Source organism: Alosa alosa, chromosome 4 (genome assembly GCF_017589495.1).
Source record: "Alosa alosa isolate M-15738 ecotype Scorff River chromosome 4, AALO_Geno_1.1, whole genome shotgun sequence".
NCBI classification, from domain to species: domain Eukaryota; kingdom Metazoa; phylum Chordata; class Actinopteri; order Clupeiformes; family Clupeidae; genus Alosa; species Alosa alosa.
In genome coordinates this window covers 21,209,926-21,233,956 of record NC_063192.1, presented here as the reverse complement: position 1 = coordinate 21,233,956, position 24,031 = coordinate 21,209,926, and the positions used below count along the sequence as shown (strand labels likewise).

The 24,031-nt window shown below is 41.7% G+C and overlaps 1 protein-coding gene across 1 annotated transcript in view; it reads left to right on the top strand.

Moving 5' to 3' along the window:
- The first annotated feature begins 3,425 nt into the window (after window positions 1-3,425).
- The window catches only part of LOC125293987 (NLR family CARD domain-containing protein 3-like), a 40,840-nt gene continuing 20,234 nt past the window's right edge, over window positions 3,426-24,031 (top strand). The window contains exons 1-4 of the mRNA XM_048242269.1: window positions 3,426-3,514; window positions 7,706-8,071; window positions 9,164-9,211; window positions 18,703-20,497. Of these exons, the coding sequence (XP_048098226.1) occupies window positions 7,807-8,071; window positions 9,164-9,211; window positions 18,703-20,497 (2,108 nt within the window). The 5' untranslated portion in view covers window positions 3,426-3,514; window positions 7,706-7,806. The remainder of the gene's footprint in view (window positions 3,515-7,705; window positions 8,072-9,163; window positions 9,212-18,702; window positions 20,498-24,031) is intronic.

The following is a 24,031-nucleotide window of genomic DNA, read 5'->3' as shown; positions in this document are numbered from 1 at the left end:
CAATTTTACGCACGGGGCGCACCTTCAAACAGTGTTTACCCAAATTCAACCCTTCCCATAACGTGTACGGTATGTGTGCTTGCTAGTAGCCTATGATTACTTTCTGGCCAGCCAGCCACGGTCATATAAATCTACCGGTATATTTCGAAGGAAAATTGACTGTGAACCACAAGTGTGAAATCATGTGTGTAAGCCTATGTAAAATTGAGAGTGACGTCCCAAATCGAAATAGCTGTAGGCCTACTCCCCGAAGCTCACGGTATAATTCGAACACTGAATATAATTAAACGGAACTTAAAGAAAGAAATACCGAGTACATGACCTGGGGGTCGTTTCTAGAAAAGTTAGCAACGACGTTGCTCAACCACTATGGTACGACGCAATTTGCGACCAAACAACGACACTGTTACACCTGTTTCCAGAAAGCATAGTACCTGTGTCGCAATTCGCTACCTCCGACGTTCGAACACCGTAGTTCCAACAACGTTGTTGATGATGCAGCGATACATATCATTGGTGGAAACAGTGGAAACGTGTAATACCCCACCCCCTAGAAATGTTCTGTCACGGCCTATGTCGACATGTTTCTAATCTAAACCGAGTGATTAATGCTGGTATTGTCATTGCCATCAGCAAAACCCTAAACCTATTGCAAGCATATAAAACAGTTAACTTAAGCAGACCAATATGAGTCATTATTTGTGTTAAATATCTGTGTGTTGGAAAAAATATATAGCCTGGACAAATATCTGGGTATCCCATAGGTTATCTCGTGGCTTGACGGCAGCACGGTGGTGCACTGCGCGCTCGGCCGCAGTTCGCATCCTATCTCTTCTTTTCATCTCTGAGTAAGAGTATGCCTACGAGACGCAACAATAGGTTTTCACCATACATATTTATGTATATATTTACTCTACATCGAGAGACCATAGGTACAATACATCAGTCAAAAACAATTGATTCTACGTGTCAATTCTAGTTCACCTGCAGGTAGCGAGAAGCAAGAGGACAACCTCACATCATAAGAAAATCGAACCCACAACGTTGGGATAATAAGTCATCTGCTTTAGCAACTACACCATTTAACACTGATGTTGTCAGGGACTGTGAAGATTATAATACTAAAAGCAAGGCAATACTTTAATTAACATAAATAGCAAGAATGAGCCAAGTAGGGGAGCAGTGTCTTAATCAAAATTAAGCTACAGGATATAAATCATTGAGTCACGAGATAAACATCCACTTCGCAAATTTTGGTTAGGCGGTTGTGATTTTTGGTTAGGCGCTCCGGACACCAACAGGAACTACCAAGGAACGACACAAGTGCGACTGTCTAGGGCAGGGGTCTCAAACACCCGGCCCGCGGTCCAAATCCGGCCCGCGTCCTGCCCAATTCCGGCCCGCGACGAATGACAAAATAATAATGTAATCCGGCCCTTGAGGCTATTAATTGCGACAAACACGATACTGATTACTGATACGGTGACAAATCTCATTTGTAGGCCTACTCTGCTCCACTATGTGCAAGACATCCAGAGCTTGATTCAAACCCAAAATCGCTGCGCAAAGTTTTCAGGAAATACTTCCTGAAACACAAAGACGTGCATTTGTAATGACTCGGAAGCGATGCAGGCCATAGTGTTGCAGAAATTGAAGCAGAAATTAAGCAGAAATAGCCAGGCCTACACCAAATGTTGAAAAACGTTCACGTGTGATGAAGTCTTAGGTAAGCTATGTTATTCACCTATTCTAATTCGGAAGGAGAATATCCTTTTGGAGATTATGATCGATCGTCTATGACCGTGATAGTCACGGTGCGTCTGTGAATGGAGGTGCGTGTATACAACGGTGTCCACTAAGCATACCATGCTTGTTTCGACCCTCTGCCCAACATAGCTTGGAGGTTGCAGTGGTAATCGTGATGATAGTGTCCGTAATGGATGTGGTACAGACAGCAGGGCTAGTAGAAATAGGGCTCTAAAGAACTACAAAGACACCCGCAATATGATGCGAACTTCTGGGTACTGCAGATTACCCGCGATAGGAACTTTTTGACCAGAATACTTTATTGTAGGCATATATTGTAGTAATCTATTACTAAACCACAACATCTTAGGTGTTGGTATACATCTTAGGTGTTTTTCTGTTAATTTGTTATGTGGGTAATATGAAAAAAGGAAAGTAAACTTGCTTAAATATGTTCATCCAGTATTTACTGAAAGGTGCATAATTTGAGGTTCTTGCCATCCAGTGACAAATTAGATGGGTAAATTTACCCCCTTCATAAACTTTTCTTTTACTCAAAGATTTTTACATTTACAGTATAACTTTATCTCTGACCACTTTCAAGCCATGGCCTTTTAAATTTTGATATAAAAATCCAATGGTGTGGCTTTCTTAACCCTGATGCCTAGTTTGCCAGGTTTAAAAAAGTTATGAGAGGAAATATTTTTATTTGGTGTGAAACACACACACATACCTGTTTTTTTTATGTTTTTCATTTATTTTATAATTTGTATTAATATTTATTTTATCATTATTTTATTTATAAGCTAAGGTTGCTAGCACAGGTGTCTAAAACTAGATAAAATCACTTTCTGTTTGCAGTTTTGTGTGGTATTTAAAAAAAGAACATTGCATTTTCAGAAATAGCCGGCCCTCCAATCAGATGACGTTGGCAGAATTGGCCCCCAGCTCATTTGAGTTTGAGACCCCTGGCCTAGGGGCAGTAGTTCAAACGACCAAACTTTGCGTCCTTGTTTGCGATTGAGAGTTCGAACTACCCTTTCTAGAAACACCAAATCCAAGAACGATGGAGCGAACTACCAAGGTTGCGACGCAAGTTAGCAAACGATGCTTTCTAGAAACGACCCCCTGGGTGGTAGATACGGCCATGCTCGCAGTTTATAAATCAATAGTGGGATCCGGATAACTCCGAGGTCGCCTAGCCTTGTCTTTGTTGCCTTTATGATTACCTTTACAAAAGTTTCTTATTTCAAAAAGGATATAGCAATTATCAACAAATGACAAGGCAGCTGGAACCTGCCACTCCCCCCATTCTCTCGTGTGCGCTCAGTCAAGATGCGTTCCCAATTAAATGGAGTAGCATAACGTTGAAAATCGCTGCATAGTGGAGATTGAGATGACCCATATCATCATTGCATGTAACATGCTGTTGCTGCATTTTGACACTGTAAACGTTGAGAAGAATGAAATGAAGTTTGAAGTAAAGCTACTTATATTTATTGGCTGAATTTTGGTGCCCCTGACGACCCTTGATGATGCCCTACCCACAGTGCGTGATGCGCGTGGTGGTAGCGCGGCACTGATGGGATAGGCCTAATAAATCGGTTTAAAGCTGGTGGACCTGTGACGTCGGACTGAATAACCGGAATCCAAAAGGAGAGGATGTTGTTCCCAATAACGTTTGCATGTGTTCTGTCCTTGATTATTCTCAAGAAAGCCGAATGTAGCGAGACTGGAAATATGAGCAGTGTTACAGAGAAATACAAAGGTAGGCCTAAAATGGATGCGTTTTTTTACACTTGTTTGATAAAGTTTGCGTCAGGGTTGGCTATCGATTGTAGGCTACTCGTCTGAGCAATCAAAATGCTGTGGCCCAAATCTAGTCATGTCTTCAGATCAGGCTATGTGCAGAAAAAGACACAAACTAGTGTTGTGGTAGGCTAAGGTATGCTAGCCCTTATTATTATCTTGACAGGGAATTGAGACCCTCATATCATATTTCTACTCATTTGAAGAATTCTACAATGTTGTAACATTGCTGAATGAATAATAAGGAAGGTCGGACTGTCAAAGTTGAAGGCTACGGTAATTTTGCTATCTAATAAAAAATGCAATGATCCCATAATGTAGTCTACGATAATTTGATAATTTTGTGAAACTATAGATTTTAGTAATCTAGACAGCCTACCAACGATGCACCGCGATATGTTTTGAGCGCAACGCAATTTTCTTTCTTTCTTGAATTTCCCCTGGGGATCAATAACGTATCTATTTATCTATATATATATATATATCTAATGCTGGAATTATCATGAACTACTACCATGCAAACTTTAAAATTAAAGTTGATGCCAGTTTTGTTCACGCATCGTAGGCTAGTGTACAAATAAGAATTCATTCATGTAGGCTAGCTAATAGTCTATTCATCCATTGTCTTCAAAATACGTTCATTTTGAGCCTCTGAATCAATACTTAACATCACGGTGCAACATGAACACAAGTCTCTACAGCTTTAAATCGAAAACATTTTTCAACATATGCTAGACGATACAACTTGTATCCTTTGAACTCTCTTATTGCTTTGAGACGGTTAAGGAGGACACGTTTTCACATGCAAATAGGCTATGCGCAGAAAACGAAAACGAAACTTTCTAGGCTTACAGGTAGACAAAGTATGGTTAGCGATTTTAACATTTACCCGCTAGGTTTGACTATCTGGAATTAACATTGTAGATATCAACAACGTCTTTCTGACTAGTCGCAATTACATTTTGGATAGTTGGAATTGTCATTCAAGATATCTGTAACGTAATTGTGACTAGTCGAAACGTCAGATAGAGATATCTGTAATTTAGTTTTGACTAGGTAAAACTGAATTACAAATATCTGTCATCACGTCATTGAAAAAAACATTGAACTCGTCACACATCTTAAATGACAATTGCAGATATCTTTAATTCAGTTTTGACTATATGGCAAGCGATTTTAACATTTACCTACTAGACTGGATATGTATTGCAGATATCTGTATTCAGTTTTGCCTAGTCAAAACGAACATTTTAGATATCCGCAATTGAATTCTTCCTATCCATAATTGTCATTTCAGATATCCACAAAGACATTCTTACTAGGACAAATGACGCCACATTTGCCATTCATTTCTATGGGGGTTATAATTACGGATATCTACAATTCAGTTGCAGATATCCACTATGTGAATTACGGATATCTGCAATTGAATTGTAGATATCTGTAATTCCAGTTAGAGAGATCTAAAATTTGATTCTGACTAGTCATAACTCCAGTTGAAGATATCTTTAATTTAACTCAATTCAAGATATCTTACATGTTCCTTTTCAGATATCTTGAATTAAGTTTTGACTAGGCGAAATTACATTGTAGATATCTGTAAATGGAATTATGACTAGTCAAAATGACGTAGATATCTCAAACTGGAGTTAGGGATAGTCATAATTTGATTGTAGATATCTATTATCAAGTTATAGATATCTTGAATGAGTTTTGATTAGAGATATCTGAAATTGGAGATATCTATAACTTTCATTCTGCCTAGTCAAAATGTAATTATAGATATCTTGAATTAGAGTTTTGACTAGGCGAAATGACGTTGGAGATATCTGTATTGCTATGCAAATTAGGCCCGCATCCCACTTTAGGCGGGAGCAGAGCGTGTTGTTCAGATCATCAAATCACATAGCACCTGTTAACTGTTAACTTTGTAATTAGCACTAATTAGCATCATGTCAGAGCAGCCAGAGGGCGAAGGAGTTTTTAATAGTCTTTTTAATGCTGCAGCCTATGCAAGACAGGAGCTGGCAGCAAGAATTGATGATTCAATGTTGCTTTGATTTTTTCGATTAGCCTACAGCCAACACCATTATGAATGGAGTTTCCTGTAGATGGTGCTGTTGCATTTAGTAGCCTAGGCCTACTAATTTATGTAGGCTACGAAACAGAGATCAAGCCAGTTGATAACGGAGAGTCTAATAAACCACACAGTGTCCCTGAGTTTTAGTTATTTTAGATGTCAACAAGACATTACAGCCATGACTGCTTCTTCCTCTTCCATTCATAGAAATAAAGAAATAAGCCCACTTCTTCTTCGATTATGTTGGGGAGGGGAAATTAGCCTACGGACAGAGAGTAGACAGGCTCTGCTACAGATCTAAAGAGCAACGTCTTGCACAATAATTTGCACTAGTCATAATGACGTTTGAGATATCTTCACCTTTCATTCTGCCTAGTCAAAACCGAATTAAAGATATCTGCAATTGTCATTTAAGATGTGTGACGAGTTCAATGTTTTTTTTCAACGACGTGATGACAGATATCTGTAATTCAGTTTTGCCTAGTCAAAACTAAATTACAGATATCTCTATCTGACATTTCGACTAGTCACAATTACGTTACAGATATCTTGAATGACAATTCCAACTATCCAAAATGTAATTGTGACTAGTCGGAAAGACGTTGTTGATATCTACAATGTTAATTCCAGATAGTCAAACTTAGCGGGTAAATGTTAAAATCGCTTGCCATATGACTAGGCAGAATGAAAGGTGAAGATATCTCAAACGTCATTATGACTAGTGCAAATTATTGTGCAAGACGTTGCTCTTTAGATCCGTAGCAGTATGGCAAGCGATTTTAATATTTACCCGCTAAGTAACCCCATAGAAATGAATGGCAAATGTGGCGTCATTTGTCCTAGGAAGAATGTCTTTGTGGATATCTGAAATGACAATTATGGATATGTAACGGATGCCAGCTAGCTTAGCTGTGCTTGTGGAACGTTGGTAAACCTCACTCCCCGACACCTCAAGAGTGCTGCTGGCATGCGAGCCAGTAGCCTGGGCTATTGGCTCAATTGTTAGCGCGCTCGCCTCCTGATCCGAGGTGCTGCTGTTTCGCGGGTTCGAGTCCGGGCGCGTGCAGGGCTGAATCGCGCAGGTTCAACACAACGGAGGTTACATTGGTGCTGTGACCCGGATCGGGAGTGAGGTTTAGGGGGGTGAGTGTAACGGATGCCAGCTAGCTTAGCTGTGCTTGTGGAACGTTGGTAAACCTCACTCCCCGACACCTCAAGAGTGCTGCTGGCATGCGAGCCAGTAGCCTGGGCTATTGGCTCAATTGTTAGCACGCTCGCCTCCTGATCCGAGGTGCTGCTGTTCGCGGGTTCGAGTCCGGGCGTGTGCAGGGCTGAATCGCGCAGGTTCAACACAACGCAGGTTACAGATAGGAAGAATTCAGTTGCGGATATCTAAAATGTTCGTTTCGACTAGGCAAAACTGAATTACAGATATCTGTAATACATATAGTCTAGTGGTTAAATGTTAAAATGGCTTGCCATACGTATCTGCCATAACGCACAGAGAGACACAGATGGGTCTGTTGATTTGATTGAACGGCCAATCACATCAAGTTAGCGTCAGTGAAGAACCAAAGCTGCTCTGATCAAATTAAAAGTGTAAAAATTGTTACCGCATTATGCTAATTTAATAAACCAAAATCCACTGTCTGACTGACAGTTTTTGTCACAATGTAGAAATGCTGGGAGTCAAAGTGAAAGCGGGGTGCACGCACCAAGGCACTTCAGAAAGGCCCTTGGGCCTGGCTACTGTTCTCAGAGCATTATGCTTTCTTTGTCTATGATCTGCAGCTTTTTCAAACTATAGGGCCTCCTCAACAATTAGCCTACTGGTCCACGTAGCTGCGAAATTAAGGTAGCTACGAAATTAAGTTCTGCCCGGTGCTTCACACTTTCGATCATTTGCAGCAAGAGTGAATTGTATGGAATGGTATGGACCGCGGACTGAAAGAAAAATAAACTAGGCTAAAAGTTTCCCCATTGTTTAGGCAAAGTTATGTGTGGTGTTCCTAATTATTCAATTATATACTTTAATCAACATATTTTTATGTGACAAAATTTTGTTTTCAGCATGAACTATATATGAAGACCCCAACATTTGGCAGTTTTGAAGTCTGGCCCGGCCTGTCCCCAAGCATCCAGTTTGTAGCAGATTAACCAAGACTCGAACCATGACTGCAGACCTGAAAGAAGTGCTGAGGAATACTCTTGATGAGCTCACTAAAGCAGACTTTAAGAGGTTCAAGTGCCTGCTGCGGGACCAGAACAGTATCCCATGGGGAATGCTGGAGGAGGCAGATACAGATGACACTGTGGACTTGATTGTGCAGAAGTACACGATGAAAGCTGGGGAGATCGTGTCGACCATCTTGAAGAAGATGAACAGCAACCTGTTGGCCATGGCCTTGGAGAGTAGGGTGGTCCTTATTCTAAAAGGTTGTACTTTCTGAAGTCTGAACCCCTAAGTTTATTTATTTTTCATAGAAAAGTAACCAGAAAAAATTTCATGTAAATCAATTAAAATTTAGAGGTTGCTCAAAGAGGTTGAAATTTCTTATAAAATCATTGCATTTTTACCATTAAATTATGGACAGCTGTTGATTTGATAGAAAGTCTCAATGACTAGTTTTTTCCATTCTTGATAAATGCTATCAATAAAAACTAAAAATGAAGCCAGGTAATTTCTGAATGTTGCCTGGTTAGTACTTATGTTTAAACTTTCACTGACAATTTCTTAACGTTTGTCTCATATCATACAGCAACTAGGGGCAGCCGTTGCCTACTGGTTAGGGCTTTGGGCTTGGAACCGAAGGGTTGAAGGTTCAGTCCCCGACCAGTAGGAAAAATATGGGTGGGGGAAGTGGAAAGCTGCCTTTTAAACAGCATTTAAACATCCTTAGCTACTTCCTCCATTGTAATTTGCAGCAGAAGGAGACAGTTAGGTTAGCTGCTACTAGAACAGTGGAGAAAGTGGAGGAATTCTGGGATAGGGCTAGAATTCATCTGTGCCACAAGCAAGATATAATAAAAGAAGGTTGAAAAACTGTTCACAGAATGGACAGCTTTGAGAACACCAAAAGAAGGTCAGAAACACAGCAGAAGAAAGAAAACAAGTTTACCTTAGACTAAAATTTTTGATGTTGCCCATTAAAATTCCATGAACTTTTATTAATTAACTTTAAGTCAATTGAGCTACCTATAAATATTCTCCAAAACTCATAAAACTTTGCAAATAATGTTTTTTCAACAAATATAACTTAAAAAATCAGGTATTAATTAATTTTTCTATCAAAATAAGGAACACCCTATTGGAGGGTAATCTAATATGTAAGCATGTCTGATAAAGAACTTGTTTGTGTATGTGGGAAGATTTGTGTAGTCACTATCATTGTCATCCATTCTCTCAAGTTTTCCCTCTCTGTGACTTCCTCCACCACCACCCCCCCCCACCCCCACACACACACACGCACACAGATGCTCTTTTTTCTTTCATTCTCTAACCCCAACCTGGTCTTGCTCTCTCCACAGCTTTGACAGCTTCAAGTGGAGGAACACCCATGCCACAGCAAGGAGAAGGTAATAGCCTACTGTCAGCTATTTCACATTTGAATCCAGAAACACACAGCTATTACATGGACATCATGTGAACAAACCCCTCTGTAAAAACATTTACACCTTTTGATGAATTTGCACACTTACATGCTGCTACTCTAACTTGCTTTTTGTCAGACATGCCGCTATTCCAACATGCTGCATTTCAGTACTGTCGGAATTGTGTATTCTTAATTGCCTTTTTTTTATTATTTTATTGCTCCCCTTCTTAACTATTCAGAAGGGGAGCAATAAAAATAAACCAACAGTTTTTGCCCATAGAAGGCAAATCAGTTAGACTGTTAAAAACATTGACTGTTAAACAATATCCCAACCTTAGAGATGATCAGAACAGCCGGTCAGATGAAATTGATTGAGCCACAAAATAACAAAAATTATTTTTATATGCCATAGGCCTGCGTGCAGTTGTTAGATTGCACATAACATGTTTGCATTTAGTCCAGCATTCCCTTAATTAATGGCCTCAGTGCGCATAGACAGGCGGGATTTCCGACGCTCCTTTTACAGCAAACCACTTCACAATGAATTATTAAAATAACCCCTCAGAGTTCAGTGTCCATTAGTCCCAACATTTAGAAACAGTATTGAAAAGTCCAAGCGTGAATTGGGTCAGTGGGGATTTGGGGAGAGACTAGAGGTCTTGGGCCAAAGATTGACAGCGAATGAGGGTCGGCAACTATCCCCAATGACGAATGTCGGTGCTGAACACTAAAGCGCATGAAACTAGAGGAGTGGGGGTATGTCGTAATTGATGGCGGTCCCCAATTTGCGCAATCCTTTCAAAATATAAAATTTTAACCTTTAATTCTGCTCTCTTCAGAGAAAAAAATATCCTATGTCATTAAGAAATAATAATTTTCAACAAAATAATGTGCCAGTCAAAGCTGCAGTTGGCAAGATGTTTTTGATCATATTCACTATTACTCCGACAGAACAACATAAATCAGCCGGTTTTAGAAAAAAAAAATCACTTCTACCTCCACCTAGAGCCTGTTATTTGTTTTGCAAAAATCTGCAGCTCTCGGTTCTTCTGGTCCAATCAGAGCAGGGCTGTATGAGATCTTACTGTCAATCACAGTCTGTTGCAGTCTGGTGTGCACTGACGAGCACAAACTCGATGAGAAGGTGCTCGGTGGTAGTGGGGGAGGGGCATGAGAGTTGTAAACATTAAACATTTTGGCCCCTCAATCTGTCAGACATGCAAACTGCAGCTTTAAGTAATTGTGTTGTTTTGATTGAGTTATGTAGGGCTGGGCACTGAACATCGATGCTTTTATGGCACCGACCGAAACACGCCGATCCTGTCACATATCGAAAATTTTATTTTATTTCGGTGCCAAATTCCGATACCCAAAGAAATAAATCTTAGCGTCTGTTAGCCAATTCAATACTTGTGAAGAGATCTAAAGTGGCTGGTGATTGGCTGCCTCACGTAACGTTACACAGGTCACACAGAAGGAGGGTTGAAATGAAGGATCTTTCTTCTCCACAAATGCCTTAACATTGTTGTCTGGTCTTTTGTAAAAGTTATTGTGCGGTCAATATCTCCTACAATACTCGTTAGCGAAATCTAAGAGATACGTAGAAGGCTATTAGGAAAAGGTCAATCAGAGATTTCAAAAGAACAAGGGAACAACATGTCACAATCCAACATGCTATTTTCCCTTGATGAAAGTGAAACCATGAGTTTTCCCACATCTCAACTTTGCTCTCAACCCAAAGTTTTCAGAAATACTCGTTTTCAGTGATAAAACCTCATTGAAATAATATGCATTTTTCCATATGGGGTCTTAGAAGCCATCTGTCTCCTAGCCACAGCATTTTTGTTGCAAACAAAATCAACCTAAACATGCTCAGCGCTGTTGCTCACCTGTCCATCATCGTAAAGCCCGATTTGATTGGTCCAAACAGGTCTGATTCGAGCATAGTTGATCCACAACGGAGCAATGCCAGACCGAACTTTCCAACCTCAAATGTTGTAAGCGGGGCTAAGTTCGGCTGGCACCCAGGCTAACTTCTCCCCTTTATTTTTGAGAATTCTCTCTCACCTCCAATAATGACAACTACGACATCATCCACACCACGATGAATGGTATCTGGGTGAAATTGTGTCCTTTTATCTCCCAAAACCTGGCCACCAATTAGCATCGATTAGCTAATTATGCTAGCTATTTAAAAGTTTAAGGTTTCCCTCAAGTGACAAGTATTATGCACAATGCTGGCTTGCATTAGAACAAATATGACTTCATGAAAACGAGTAATGCACCCCAAAACTAGACGGCCATGAAGGGTTAACGCCTCGTGTTCTCCTTCAGAGAACCGTGGTTATACTCCCCTCCTGCTGCGCCATTGAGGCTATGTAAACTACGATCGCATGCCACCGAAAGCACAGAAAAGGCAACAGACGTGCTCACAGTATTCAAGCTGTAGTAACGTGCAAATGTATCACCCGCCTCCCCTGGTGGAGTGCGCTCTGAGTCTGGTTGGTGGCGCGGCTCCCGCTGCACCATACGCCGCTGCGACGGTCTCCATGATCCAGTGGGACAGCCACTGTTTAGAGAGTGGCTTCCCCAGCGCCTGTGCACCAAAACAGATAAACAGCTGCTCAGTCCTGCGGAGCGAGCTCATTTTCTCTAGGTAGGCCCTCAGGGCCCTGACCGGACACAAGCTCATAAGCCATGGCTCTTCCCGCTGGGCATCGGGGCAAAAAGCAGACAGGTCAATGATCCTTGATCTCGCTGAAGAGGACAGGATCTTCGGCTGATGAAAGGGGTTGGGGTGGAGAAAAACCTTTGAATCATCCACCGCAAACACTGCATAAAAGGCCACAGTCAGGCCACCATGCACAGTGCACTTCCCCTGCTACCCTGATTTGCATTTGTATAGCTCCCCTAGAATTAGGAGGAGGGGTCATGGGGGACTGTCAAGCAAGGTCCGTGTCAATTTCGGACAATTCACGGCAGTTTTCGGTGTTGCCTTATACAGTCGTAAACCTGAACTTCCTCGTCAATCTACAGTGCCGCTTACTGACGAAAATTCCACTTTTCATGCAGTGAAACTGTAGGCAGTCAGGGCTAACTAAGCACGGTGAGGTCACTTACTCGCTTAACAGAGGTCAGCGCGAGTAGCCATCTTAGGACAGCCACTTCAGCTGGGCCTGCTCTATTGGCTCACACAGCTGCCCCGAAAGAGCTTTCAGCACCAGGGCTAGGTCCTATGGTGGGACCGTGACTGACCAGACCAGCCGACGTGACAGGCTGATATGGCCGCTAAGTAGGGGTGGTTCAGGATTTTGGACATAAGACCTCATTTCCAAGTTAGCAAGTGTGCTATTTATCAGTGGAGACCATTTTCAACACATTTCATCCAGTCCTTCTAGTTGCAGAGTTTGCAGGTGCTAGGCTAGCGCAAGTCATCAGTATGTCTTAGCCTGCCACTAAAAACAGTCTTACCCACTCCACAGTACACCCGAGGCAAATAAATTATAACACCAGACAATCGATGTAAATATTTGTGTTGATAGAATAGTGTGCCAGAGCGTCCACTCCCAGCGGAGCATCGCTCTCGGTCAGGGATAACCACTTTACACAGTACGTCGTTCCCTGGAGTCTGCCAGCAGAACCCAGTCATCGAGGTAATTTAATATGCAAACTCCCCGTCTCCTGAAGGGGGCTAACACTTCCTGACTGACTTTGGTGAAGCTGCGGGGTGATAACGCTAGCCCGAAGCGTAAGACAGAACTCCCAAACTCTGCCCTCGAAATGGAAATATGCGTCTTTCAGGTCTATTGTGGCCATCCAATCTCCCTGCTGCACGCTCTAAATAATATGGTGCAGCGTCAGCATCTTGAATGGAATTTTTAATAAATATGCATTCAGTGGCCGGAGGTCCAGGATGGGCCGAAGACTGCCATCTTTCTTGAGGACCAAAAAATACTGACTGTACGCACCCTCCATCCACTGGCTCGGTGGCACGGGAAGTATTGCCTGTTTCGCCGCCAGCTCTTGGATTTCCCAGCGGAGCGCCAGTGCACGCGAGGGAGAGACTACTGTCTGCCTGACATCCGTGAAAACGGGTGGGGCGTGGGCGAACTGTATCTTAAACCCGTGCTCCAGTGTGTGGGGAACCCATTGAGAGCTTGTGCACTTCCGCCACTCTGCAATGTGGTTCGCCAGACACAGGGCAGTGACTGGGGTATCCGCCGTCACCACAGGGGCGACGGGCAAGCCACGAGTCATTATGGTTGATAATTTTTTTTTTTTTTTTTTTAAATGTTAATGTCAACAAGTGCTTGTGTAGACATGCGAGGGGAACACACTGGCACGCCGACTAAAAACGAGGAAGGGCCTCTAGCGCATTTAGCGCAGGGGCTCGCCATCCTCCCAAGACGGCCAGAACATTCAACTGGCCTGGGGCTGGCCAGTGGGACCAGAGCGAGAAGCAGAACGCTCTCGGCTCCTTTTCCAGCCACGCCTTGGCTGCCTGCTCTGCTGCTGCTACTGGAAACCGCTCCTCTGGGGCTGACCAGCCGATCTAGGCTGCTGCTGCTGTTAAGGGCGCTGCCTGCGCCTAGGGATGTAACGGTATGAAAATTGAACCTCATTGTTATAGTGACCAAAATTATCATGGTTTTCGGTATTATCGCGATATTTTTAAAAATATGTTCAGAAAGCACTGATAGGCCTACACAAGCTGAAATAGTTTCAAAAAGTGTCCCGTTCATTTTTTCCTTGGTCATGTTTAATTGGTTATATGCTTATAGCTTAACTTACCCTACCATGACTTGGAGTTTGCTATTTCTGTTATTTGGATCCAGTGAGTGAGTAGGGTTGCCACATTTGATTTGTGATCCGGGACTGGTCTGTGTACGTAGAGTACTCGGGATTTGATGTACGATAAACACAACCAAGAACAAAACCGTTTGAAACTAACAGAAATTATAATCAGAAGTTCATTTTCACCAAAAAACGGAAATATTATTAATTATCCGAGACAGTCACTTAAAAAAGAGAACAATCCCGGGAAATCCACTGCATGTAGCAACCATATGAGTGAGACCAAAGTAAATGTTCGTATTTAAAACTTTAGGCTACTATATTCTCCTGATAACATGAGAGGAATGGATTTAATGTGGACGCGAACATAGAAAGACGCATTGGAAAGAGTGGCTACATGATACAGTGCACGTTTTGTGGTGAAAATGTTCCGCCTTTTAAAATCAGGTGTAGCCTAATCTGAATCCCAGTTAAAACCATCATTTAGACAACAGAATCAGTAGGGTACCAGTTTTGTTTCATTGTACCAGGCCTACTGTATGTCAAAAGCAGGCTCGGATGAAGCTGGGACAGATTACCACGGTGTGGAAACCGTGTGTTTAATCAACCACGATAATTATGATATTTGAAATTAAAATGGTAATTGTTATAGTCAACATTTTTATCCTGGTTTACCATTATATTGGTAATCGTTACATCCCTACCTGTGCCTCTGTTTTTTGTCGATGTACAGCCATCGGAGTGAGCGGGGGTCGGGGCGGGGCAGGAAAGTTTTGAGCGCTGCGGTGCTCTTCTGTGTCGCCTGAAAGCGCTCCTTCATATTCTCCATCGTTGGTCGGAACAATCCGGAGGGGTGCGATCTTTTCCCTGTCAGGCAGCTGGGACAGCGTCAGCCACAGATGGCACGCCAGCACTACCAAGTGGCCCATCGCCCTGCCCTGTGCCAGGGCTGCACACTTTGAGGCTCGCAAGGCCAGGTCCAGCGCTTTCCTCCTTTCAGGGAGTGGGGTCGGGGCTTCTTCCTCCTCCGCAGCCAACCTCATGCTCTCACCAGCATAGACCTGGAGGAAGGTTGCAGTGTTGAGGGCATGACATGCCTGCCCCACACAGGCATAAGCCTTGGACACCTGGCGGCAGTGACTCTGCACGGCTTAGACAGCAGAGTGGGTGGGCCACGAGCCGATAATGCTCCATGAGGGGCGAGGTAGGCAACCAGTGCTTCCTCCACTTCAGGCAGGTGAGACAGCCCTTGCTCCTCTGCCCCGTGTAGGACAGAGTAGGGTTTTCCCCATGAACGCTGCACCTCACCGAGGGAATTTGGGGAAGGCTGGGAGGGGGCGTTGTCTGAAATACATTTTCCCGGGGGTGACATCCCCAAACCCCCTCTAACTTTTGGTTTTAAGTACGAAAAAATGTCTGACCTGTCGCAAGTTCACCGAGCTCCCGATCTCATTCCACAAGCCTAGAGAGGGTTCATGTCAATTTATACTGACTATCGTTTAAAAACATATTCAATTATATATATTTTGATATATAAGTCGCACCTGACTATAAGTTGCAGGAAACTATGAAAAAAGTGTGACTTATAGTCCGGAAAATACGGTACACGTAAAAGGGCAAAAAATAGGGCACAGGCGGAAATATGTACCTTTTCCGGACTATAAGTCGCACTTTTTTTCATAGTTTGGCTGGTCCTGCGACTTATATATGAAAAAAATTATATAAGTATAAGTATATATACTCTTTTGATCCCGTGAGGGAAATTTGGTCTCTGCATTTATTCCAATCCGTGAATTAGTGAAACACACTCAGCACACACGGTGAACACAGTGAGGTGAACAAGCACACACTAATCCCGGCGCAGTGAGCTGCCTGCAACAACAGTGGCGCTCGGGGAGCAGCGAGGAGTTAGGTGCCTTGCTCAAGGGCACTTCAGCCGTGCCTACTGGTTGGGGTTCAAACCGCCAACCCTCCGGCTACAAGTTCGAAGCGCTAACCAGTAGGCCACGGCTCATTGAACATGTTTTTAAATGTTACTTTATATTAACTGACATGAACCCTACATGAAACATTACCGTCTACAGCCTCGAGAGAGCGCTCTCAAATGCACAAGTCCTGTGCACTTTCAGTCAGATTAGTGCTTGTGCTATGCCTGAAACACACGTGCATACTTAAATCCTCAAATGGCCGGGATTCTATTTATAGCCGGGTCTCAGATTCGGACAAATAAAAGCCAGTATAATTTTGTTTCAATTTAACTGATAAAAAAGCTCTTCTTAATAATTTATATTGTTGGTTGGTTTAATATTGTTGCCAATGAAAAGTCATCATCCCACACCATGAGTCTCCAACGTTGCTCTCAAGCTACCAGTCGCACGCAGCCCCTTTCTGAGCTAGAGGCTGAAGCAATAACCTATATTTAAACACAATTGTTGCTATCAGGCATCAGCCTACGAATTTTATAAAAAAGTAAATCATGCATAATTTAAAAAATTACTAAATCTTAGACCTCTTTGGCTATACGGAATACGGTTTCCCTTGCAGCACAGCACACGTTCCATGAATGAATGAAAGCGGATGCCTTATCTTGCAATAAGCGGATGGAAATCCCGACACTCTTTCATACATTAAACTTAATAGTGAACCATTAAATACCCCACAGATTTCAGTGGTCATCAGTCCCGATATTTAGCAATATAATCAAACAGTCCAAACGTAAATCAAATCTCAAATTGAACATCTTCTGCTTTTGATAGCCTACCGGTATGCCGCTCCAAACGAAAAGTAGGCCTATGTCTCACAATAAAACGCAAGAAATAAAGGCCTATAGCTGATCGCTGTTTTGTTACTAATTATCTTTCACGTAGCCTAATGAATATGCACAGAAAGTGAAAGTAGGCCTATATGCGCTCCGTGTCTGTAGCTGTCTGTTCACGTCCACAATCGATTATGACGTTCCTCAAATGGAGAACACATCCATGTTCTCTCGCGTTATATGCTGTCATGCTTCTGTGTTTGCAAAATTCATGACGGTTCCTGATCGCTAAACGTTTTTCGATAGCATTTGATGCAGAAGCACCTATAATTTGACTTCAGCGGTGACAAATCCTGCTGAGAGAGAGAGAGAAAGCAACGATAGAGAGAGGCAGCCCCAAAGTGGTCCTGCGCGCGCGTGTGTGTCTCTGCATGGGGTTCAATTGAAGTTAGAGTTGGTCCGTCCAGTCAATAGTCCCAAGATTCAGGCCGCTCCATTATTAGATTAATGTCAGAGACAGCTGTAAAATCTGTGGGAATTTCTCGCATTATGATGGCTAGAGTTGCGGGACTTTTATTAGTATGCTCAATACTTAGTAATAATTTATGCGCAATACCCGCAATCCCGTCTGAAATTTAGGCCCTGGATAAATGTGCATCTTTTTTTCGTGTTAAATGCGCATCTAAATTTTAATTTACCACATCAGCATTTTTGTTCAGTGAATCTTTTGTAAATTGCTTTACAATAGCGCCGGGCCCCTTGTCAGCAGCCTTGGCTTGCCTCTTGCCACTATTCTCTCCTTCGTCTTCAACATTCCCTGTAGAATTATCTATATTTTTGGCCTCAAGGTGTCCAGTTACATAGTCTGTCTGTTCTTAGTCTTAGATTTTGTGAAATAAATTTAGAAATATCACCTGCTTGCTGCAGCTTCGGTCTGCACGTCCTTTTAAAACCGCATCTTTTTCTTTCTCAAGCATTTAATCTGCTGCCGGCTTGTCTCTCCACATCGTCCAAAATGCTTGATTGCATCGCATTCTCCATATTTTTAGCTAAATTTTCATGTACCACATCAGCATTTTTGTTCAGTGAATCTTTTGTAAATTGCTTTACAATTACCGCCGGGCCTATAGGCCTATTGCCTGGCTTGCCTCAGCTTCGGGTCCGTCCTTTTAAAACCTTTTTTTTCTATCATTGAGAGTTTAATCTGCTGCCAGCTTGTTACTCCACATCGCCCAAAATGCTTGATTGCATTGCATTCTCCACATTTTTAGCTACATTTTCATGTATCATATCAGCATTTTTGTTCAGTGAATCTTTTGTGAATTGCTTTACAATTACTGTCGGGCCTAGGCCTATCGACTGGCTTGCTTCAGTCACGTCTAAAACTGCATCTTTTTCTCTCTAGTGAGCATTTAATCTGCTGCCAGCTTGTGACTCCACATTGCCCAAAATGCTTGATTGCATTGTATTCTCCACATTTTAGATACATTTTGGTGTACCACATGGCATTTTCTTTCAGTGAATCTTTTACTTTGCAATTACCTTCCTGCCCTCCTCTTGGCTGCCTTCACTCCTTCTTCTTCATTAACATGAATCTTTTTGGCCTCAATAATCCAGTTACATAGTCTCTGTTTTTGGTTTTGGATTTTGTTAAATACATTTCTAAATAAATATATAAGTCTGTGACTTATAGTCCGGTGCGACTTATATATGTTTTTTTCTTGTTCATGACGCATTTTTTGACTGATGCGACTTATACTCAGGAGCGACTTATAGTCCGGAAAATACGATAACTTTCCGATAATAATTTAGCTGTAATTTTTTGTTCACTATCAATGTCAGTTGTTGCATTTTTTTTGCCTTTTTACCAGCCTTTGTAACAGCAACTGGTTGATATAATGTCCGGATTCTTTTTCTCCATGCAGTCCAGCCTGATCTACAGCCAATCCTCACAAGTCACAAGCTCAAGATGAAGGAGAAGGTTCAGTGCATATCTAAAAGCATGGGGAAGAGCGGGAATGAAATCCTAGTCAAAAAGATCCATACGGAGCTCTACATTACAGACGGAAAGACTGAAGAAGTGAATAATGACCATGAGATTTTGCAGGTAGAGACAGCATCCAGAGCACAAACCACAGAAGAAAGAAGCATCAGTTGCAATGACATATTCAAGCCCTTACCTGAACGGCAAACTACTATCAGAACCGTTTTAATGATGGGTATTGCTGGAATTGGAAAAACAGTCTCAGTCAAAAAGTTCATCCTAGACTGGGCTGAAGGAGAGGCCAATGAAGACGTAGACCTTATGTTTATGTTATCTTTCCAGGAGCTGAATTTGCTAAAGACTGAATGTAGTTTACACGAGCTCCTGTGTGTGTTCAACTCTGAGCTTAAACAGTTAGATGGTCATACAAGTGTGTATGATGAGAAGAAAGTAGTGATTATCTTTGATGGTCTGGATGAGAGCAGACTTAATTTAGATTTCAACAACAAGATCATGGCCTCTGTTACCAAGGCATCATCAGTAGATGTTTTGATAACAAACATTATTAGAGGCACGCTCCTCTCCACTGCTCTTGTATGGATAACTTCTCGACCTGCAGCGGCCAGTCAGATTCCCTCATCTTTAATTGACCAATTCACTGAAGTTCGTGGATTCACTGATGCGCAGAAGAAGCAGTACTTCCTAAATCATATCAATAATGAAATGCATGCAAATGACATTTTTTCACACATCGAAGCATCAAGGACTCTTCACATCATGTGCCACATTCCAGTCTTCTGTTACATTTTGGCCACTGTACTTCAGAAGATGCTGAATGAAAATGCCTCAAAGAAAGAAATGCCCCAAACTGTAACAGAAATGTACATATTTTTTTTAATCATTCAGATGCAAAGCAAGAATAAAAAGTATAATGGAAAAGATGAGGAAAATAAGAAAAGGCTTCTTGATTCTGAAAGGGATGCAATTTTGAAACTAGCTGAACTAGCTTACAGACATCTGAAGAACAACAGTATCTTGTTCATTCCAGAAGACATGGCTGAGTGTAACATTGATGTGAATGATGCTTCTTACTCTGGCATGATCACTGGCATTTTTAAGGAAGACTCTTCAAGATTGTTTGAAGAGAAGATCTACTGCTTTGTACATCTGACCATTCAGGAGTTTTTTGCTGCACTTCATGTGTTTGCCTCCTTTCTGAATAAGAATGAGGAGGTCATAAAGGAATTTCTCGGAAAAAAGGCCATGTCATGTTCAGTAGATGAACTGCTGAAGAGTGCAGTGAACAAAGCTTTGGAAAGCAAGAATGGACACCTTGACTTGTTTGTTCGCTTCCTTCATGGCATTTCTCTGGAGTCAAATCAGAGACTTTTGCTTGGTCTCCTTAAACCCACACACAGCAACCCAGAGAGTGTGGACAAAACAATTAAAAACCTGAAGGTGATGCAAAGGCCAAATATCTCCCCCGAGAGGTGCATCAATCTGTTCCACTGCCTGTTGGAAATGAAAGATTCTTCTGTTCAAAATGAAATCCAGGCTTTTCTAAAGAAAGACAGCGGTTCAGTAAAACAGCTCACACTAGCCCACTGCTCGGCCTTGGCTAATGTGCTTCTTATGTCTAAGACAGTGTTGGATAAGTTTGATTTGAAGTCATACCCAACCTCTACAGAAGGTCGTAGAAGACTGATACCAGCTGTGAAATCATGCAAAAAGGCTCGGTGAGTTTGACATGAATTTCAATGGTAAAATCACATGCTGTTAAAAATCCATGCTTTGCCCTCCTCACATAAGATTGTTCTGGTTATGTATGTAATCTAGTTTCTCTGAAGGAGAATGCCTTTTGGGCATACGTTCATACTGAAAACCCTTTAAACCAAGCAGTGATGAAGTCAGGCTACACCAGCAGGCTACTCTACCTCTCAGGTCAGATCAGTTTGTGTCACAGATGTACGCAGAAAGTTCATTTTTAATCACTAAATAAAAAATGGCATTTATTTCTGTAAGGCACACACCACATATTTCTCAGCCTGTGTCTCCCTCCACTATGGTTCTTATATTGCCAGATTCAGGACAGTCTAGCCTACACACACATGTAAGTCATGTCCAGCTGGCAGCTTGCTATGGTGAGATACATAACAAAATGTAAGAATTTTATAATACGCATTTTGTCTTATTATGACCGCCCAAGAAAATGGCCATGGGCGGTCATATAGGTTTAGTCAGATTTTTTTTTTTTTTTTTTTTCATGTCCAAATTTCCGTCAATGATTCCCGGGACACTGAAAGACCGGGGGTAGACAAAACTTGGTGGGCATGTAACCCCATATGGATAGCATGGAACCATCGTTTTTCGTTTTGATCTGTAGCCCCCCACGCTGGACTGCACCCCTAAAGGAGGGTAGGGCAGACACAGTTTTCTGTGAATATCTCGAGAACCGTAAGGTTTAGGAGGACCATTATTTTTTGTATGTTGATCTCAAGGGGCCATGTCAACGCATTCCATAACCACTCATTTCATGTATAGCCACCTAGTTAAACACAAAAAAAAAGTAAAAAATGAGGTGGTGTAATTGAAGGTATCTGTGACCCTAACATAGTCAAAACTGCAACGAAATTGAAGTGTAGGATCATTATGACACCCCTCTGTATGCACGCCAAGTTTTGTGGAATTCCGTTCATGGGGGGGCCACACAATAAATTAATTTATGTTACTATACACCAACTGGCCTGTAGGTGGCCGGAGACAGTTTTCTGTGAATATCTCGAGAACCGTGTAGGGCCTAGGAGGTCCACCTTTTTTTTGTATGTTGGTCTTAAGGGGGGCATGTCAACCCATCCCATTACCACTTATTTCATGTATAGCGCCACCCTAGTTAAAAATTAAAAAAGCATAAAATTAGGTGTTTTCATCTCAATATCTCTGGCTGACAAGGTCAAAACTGCACAAAATTAAAAGTGTAGGATCATTATGACACCCTCTGAATGCATGCCAAGTTTTGTGTACTTTCGTTCATGGGGGGCCTTACAATAAAAATAATTTATGTGTACATTTAGTGGCGATACACCAACAAGGATTCCGGGACACTGAAAGACCGGGGTACACAAAACTTGGTGAGCATGTACCCCATAGCATGGAACCGTCATTTTTCGTTTTCATCTGCAGCCCCAGCTGGACTGGACCCCGAAAGGAGGGTAGGGGCAGACAGTTCTCTGTGAATCTTTTATGGTATGTTGGTCTCAAGGGCCCACATAAACCTGGCTCATAATCACTCATTTGTGATTTTGCCCCGGTAAAAAATGAAAATCAGTAGGATTAAAAAGAAAGCCAAAATAAATATTCATCATCATCATCATGGCTGCATTTTCAGTATTACAGAAGTAGTCGTTTGTCCACTAGATGGCGATCGTTGCAGTGAGGCGTAATTTTGTTGGAAGTTAAAAGGGGTTGGAAAAAACAATGGACGCTTCATACAAGGACTGTAATTTACCGCAGCGAACATCTAATAAGGATAGGACGATGTTCACATGAAGTGTAATTCCCATTTCTTCTTGAAGCGAAATAAATCTGAGGATGTTTATCGGACATGCTTGGTTTTTACTGCAGGTATGCGTTAATCTTGTAATATCAATAAGGACCTAGGTAATGTTACCGTTAGCGTTGGTTGAGTGATGGAGGCATTTGATTTTATTGCATTTGTAGAAAACTATAAATGCGGTTATACCAAACAAATGTATAGCAGCACTGTTTGTATCTTTTCGACTGTCATTTATTGCACGTGCTACAAAATCATTCTGTGCAATGGAAGATTTACCAACGTTACACCGGTCTGATGCAGTTTTGCCTATACATGCGTGAGACTGAGGCGCCTGTTTATTTTGTTTTAAGTGCGTGCAGGGTGAGAGAGGGAACCCGATGTGCTTTGATTACAGCTTGGTAGTTGTAGTCTGTGAAATTAAAAAGCACGTGTGTGTGAAGTATCAAACAATGACACCTTCATTTCATTATGGCTGTTTTAGCAAAACACCTTAAGCTACTGTGTAGTAGGTCCCATTTAGAAGTGGCTACTTCATTTGCGCTTTCCTTGACTCATGGAGCTGCGTGAATGTTATTACAACTTTTCGCCCACGATATGACAGTTTAAGTCCGCTTGATACTGTAAGCATGTAAGCCATTGGTTTCCAAAGGAGATTTTATTTGTGTCCGCTAGCATAGCCTATTGACAATTTATGTTGTCAATAGGCCTACCTTATAATCCTACCAGCTTAGGGAAGCTAACAACTTTCTATTAGGATCTAGTTTGTTAGTTACCGTTTGTCATAACTCCCTGATGCATTTTTTTGCATTTAGAATAGCCAGAGCTGTATATATCTCAATCGGAAAATTAAACAATATCGGGTGCCTATGGACTAGGCTGGGTGAACCCAGCCTGATCTGCCCGCTATTTATTTTTTTGATTTCTTAAAAGATTGAGCTTGGTCTGATGAAAGCCAGACTAGCCATGGACCTCAGTTAAACAATGCAAGGGAACATGAATCAGCCTATATTTGCACTAACAATAACGACAAAAGTTTTCAACTTTGGCCCGTTAAAATGTGTATGAACAGTCTAGCGGCGCATTTCATCAAGGCCCATTTGGACATGTCAGTTATTTGCACCACTGGTTAGATGTAAAACAGCACTTCGTTTCAGACTAGGCTACTGTTACTTAATTTGTGCATTAACAATAACGTTTCAGACTACTGTTACTTAATTTGTGCATTGACAATAAAGTATTACATGAACTAAAGATGACTAAAATCTTATGTAGAAGAAGAAACATTCACAAAAAAATCCATCCATCCAAAAATGACCTTTGTTTTGATAGCTGTTGAAAACGGCATGGAACTGACAGAGATGTTTTTGTTTATAAATACATAAAAAATAAATAAATAAATAACATTATGCTGATACCTTTTGTTTTCCCAAATACAATGTAGCCTACAGGTGTAAGTGACCTTTCATCAATCCAGTTGCAATGGATGAACTGTGATGATCTGCCCTACTTGTGATTGTTTAGAGATTTTAAAGGTTTTATAACAATTCTACATCTTCTTTGGCTATTCTACAATCTATTCACCTTTTCAGCACCAGTAGGGTACTTTCTGTGCAGCCGCACACACACACACTCAGGCATGCCAAACAAGCATACACAAAAAGTTTCAAGAGTGGGGGATGGAGTAAAATATGGAGACAAATTGAAGTGTGATTTATTT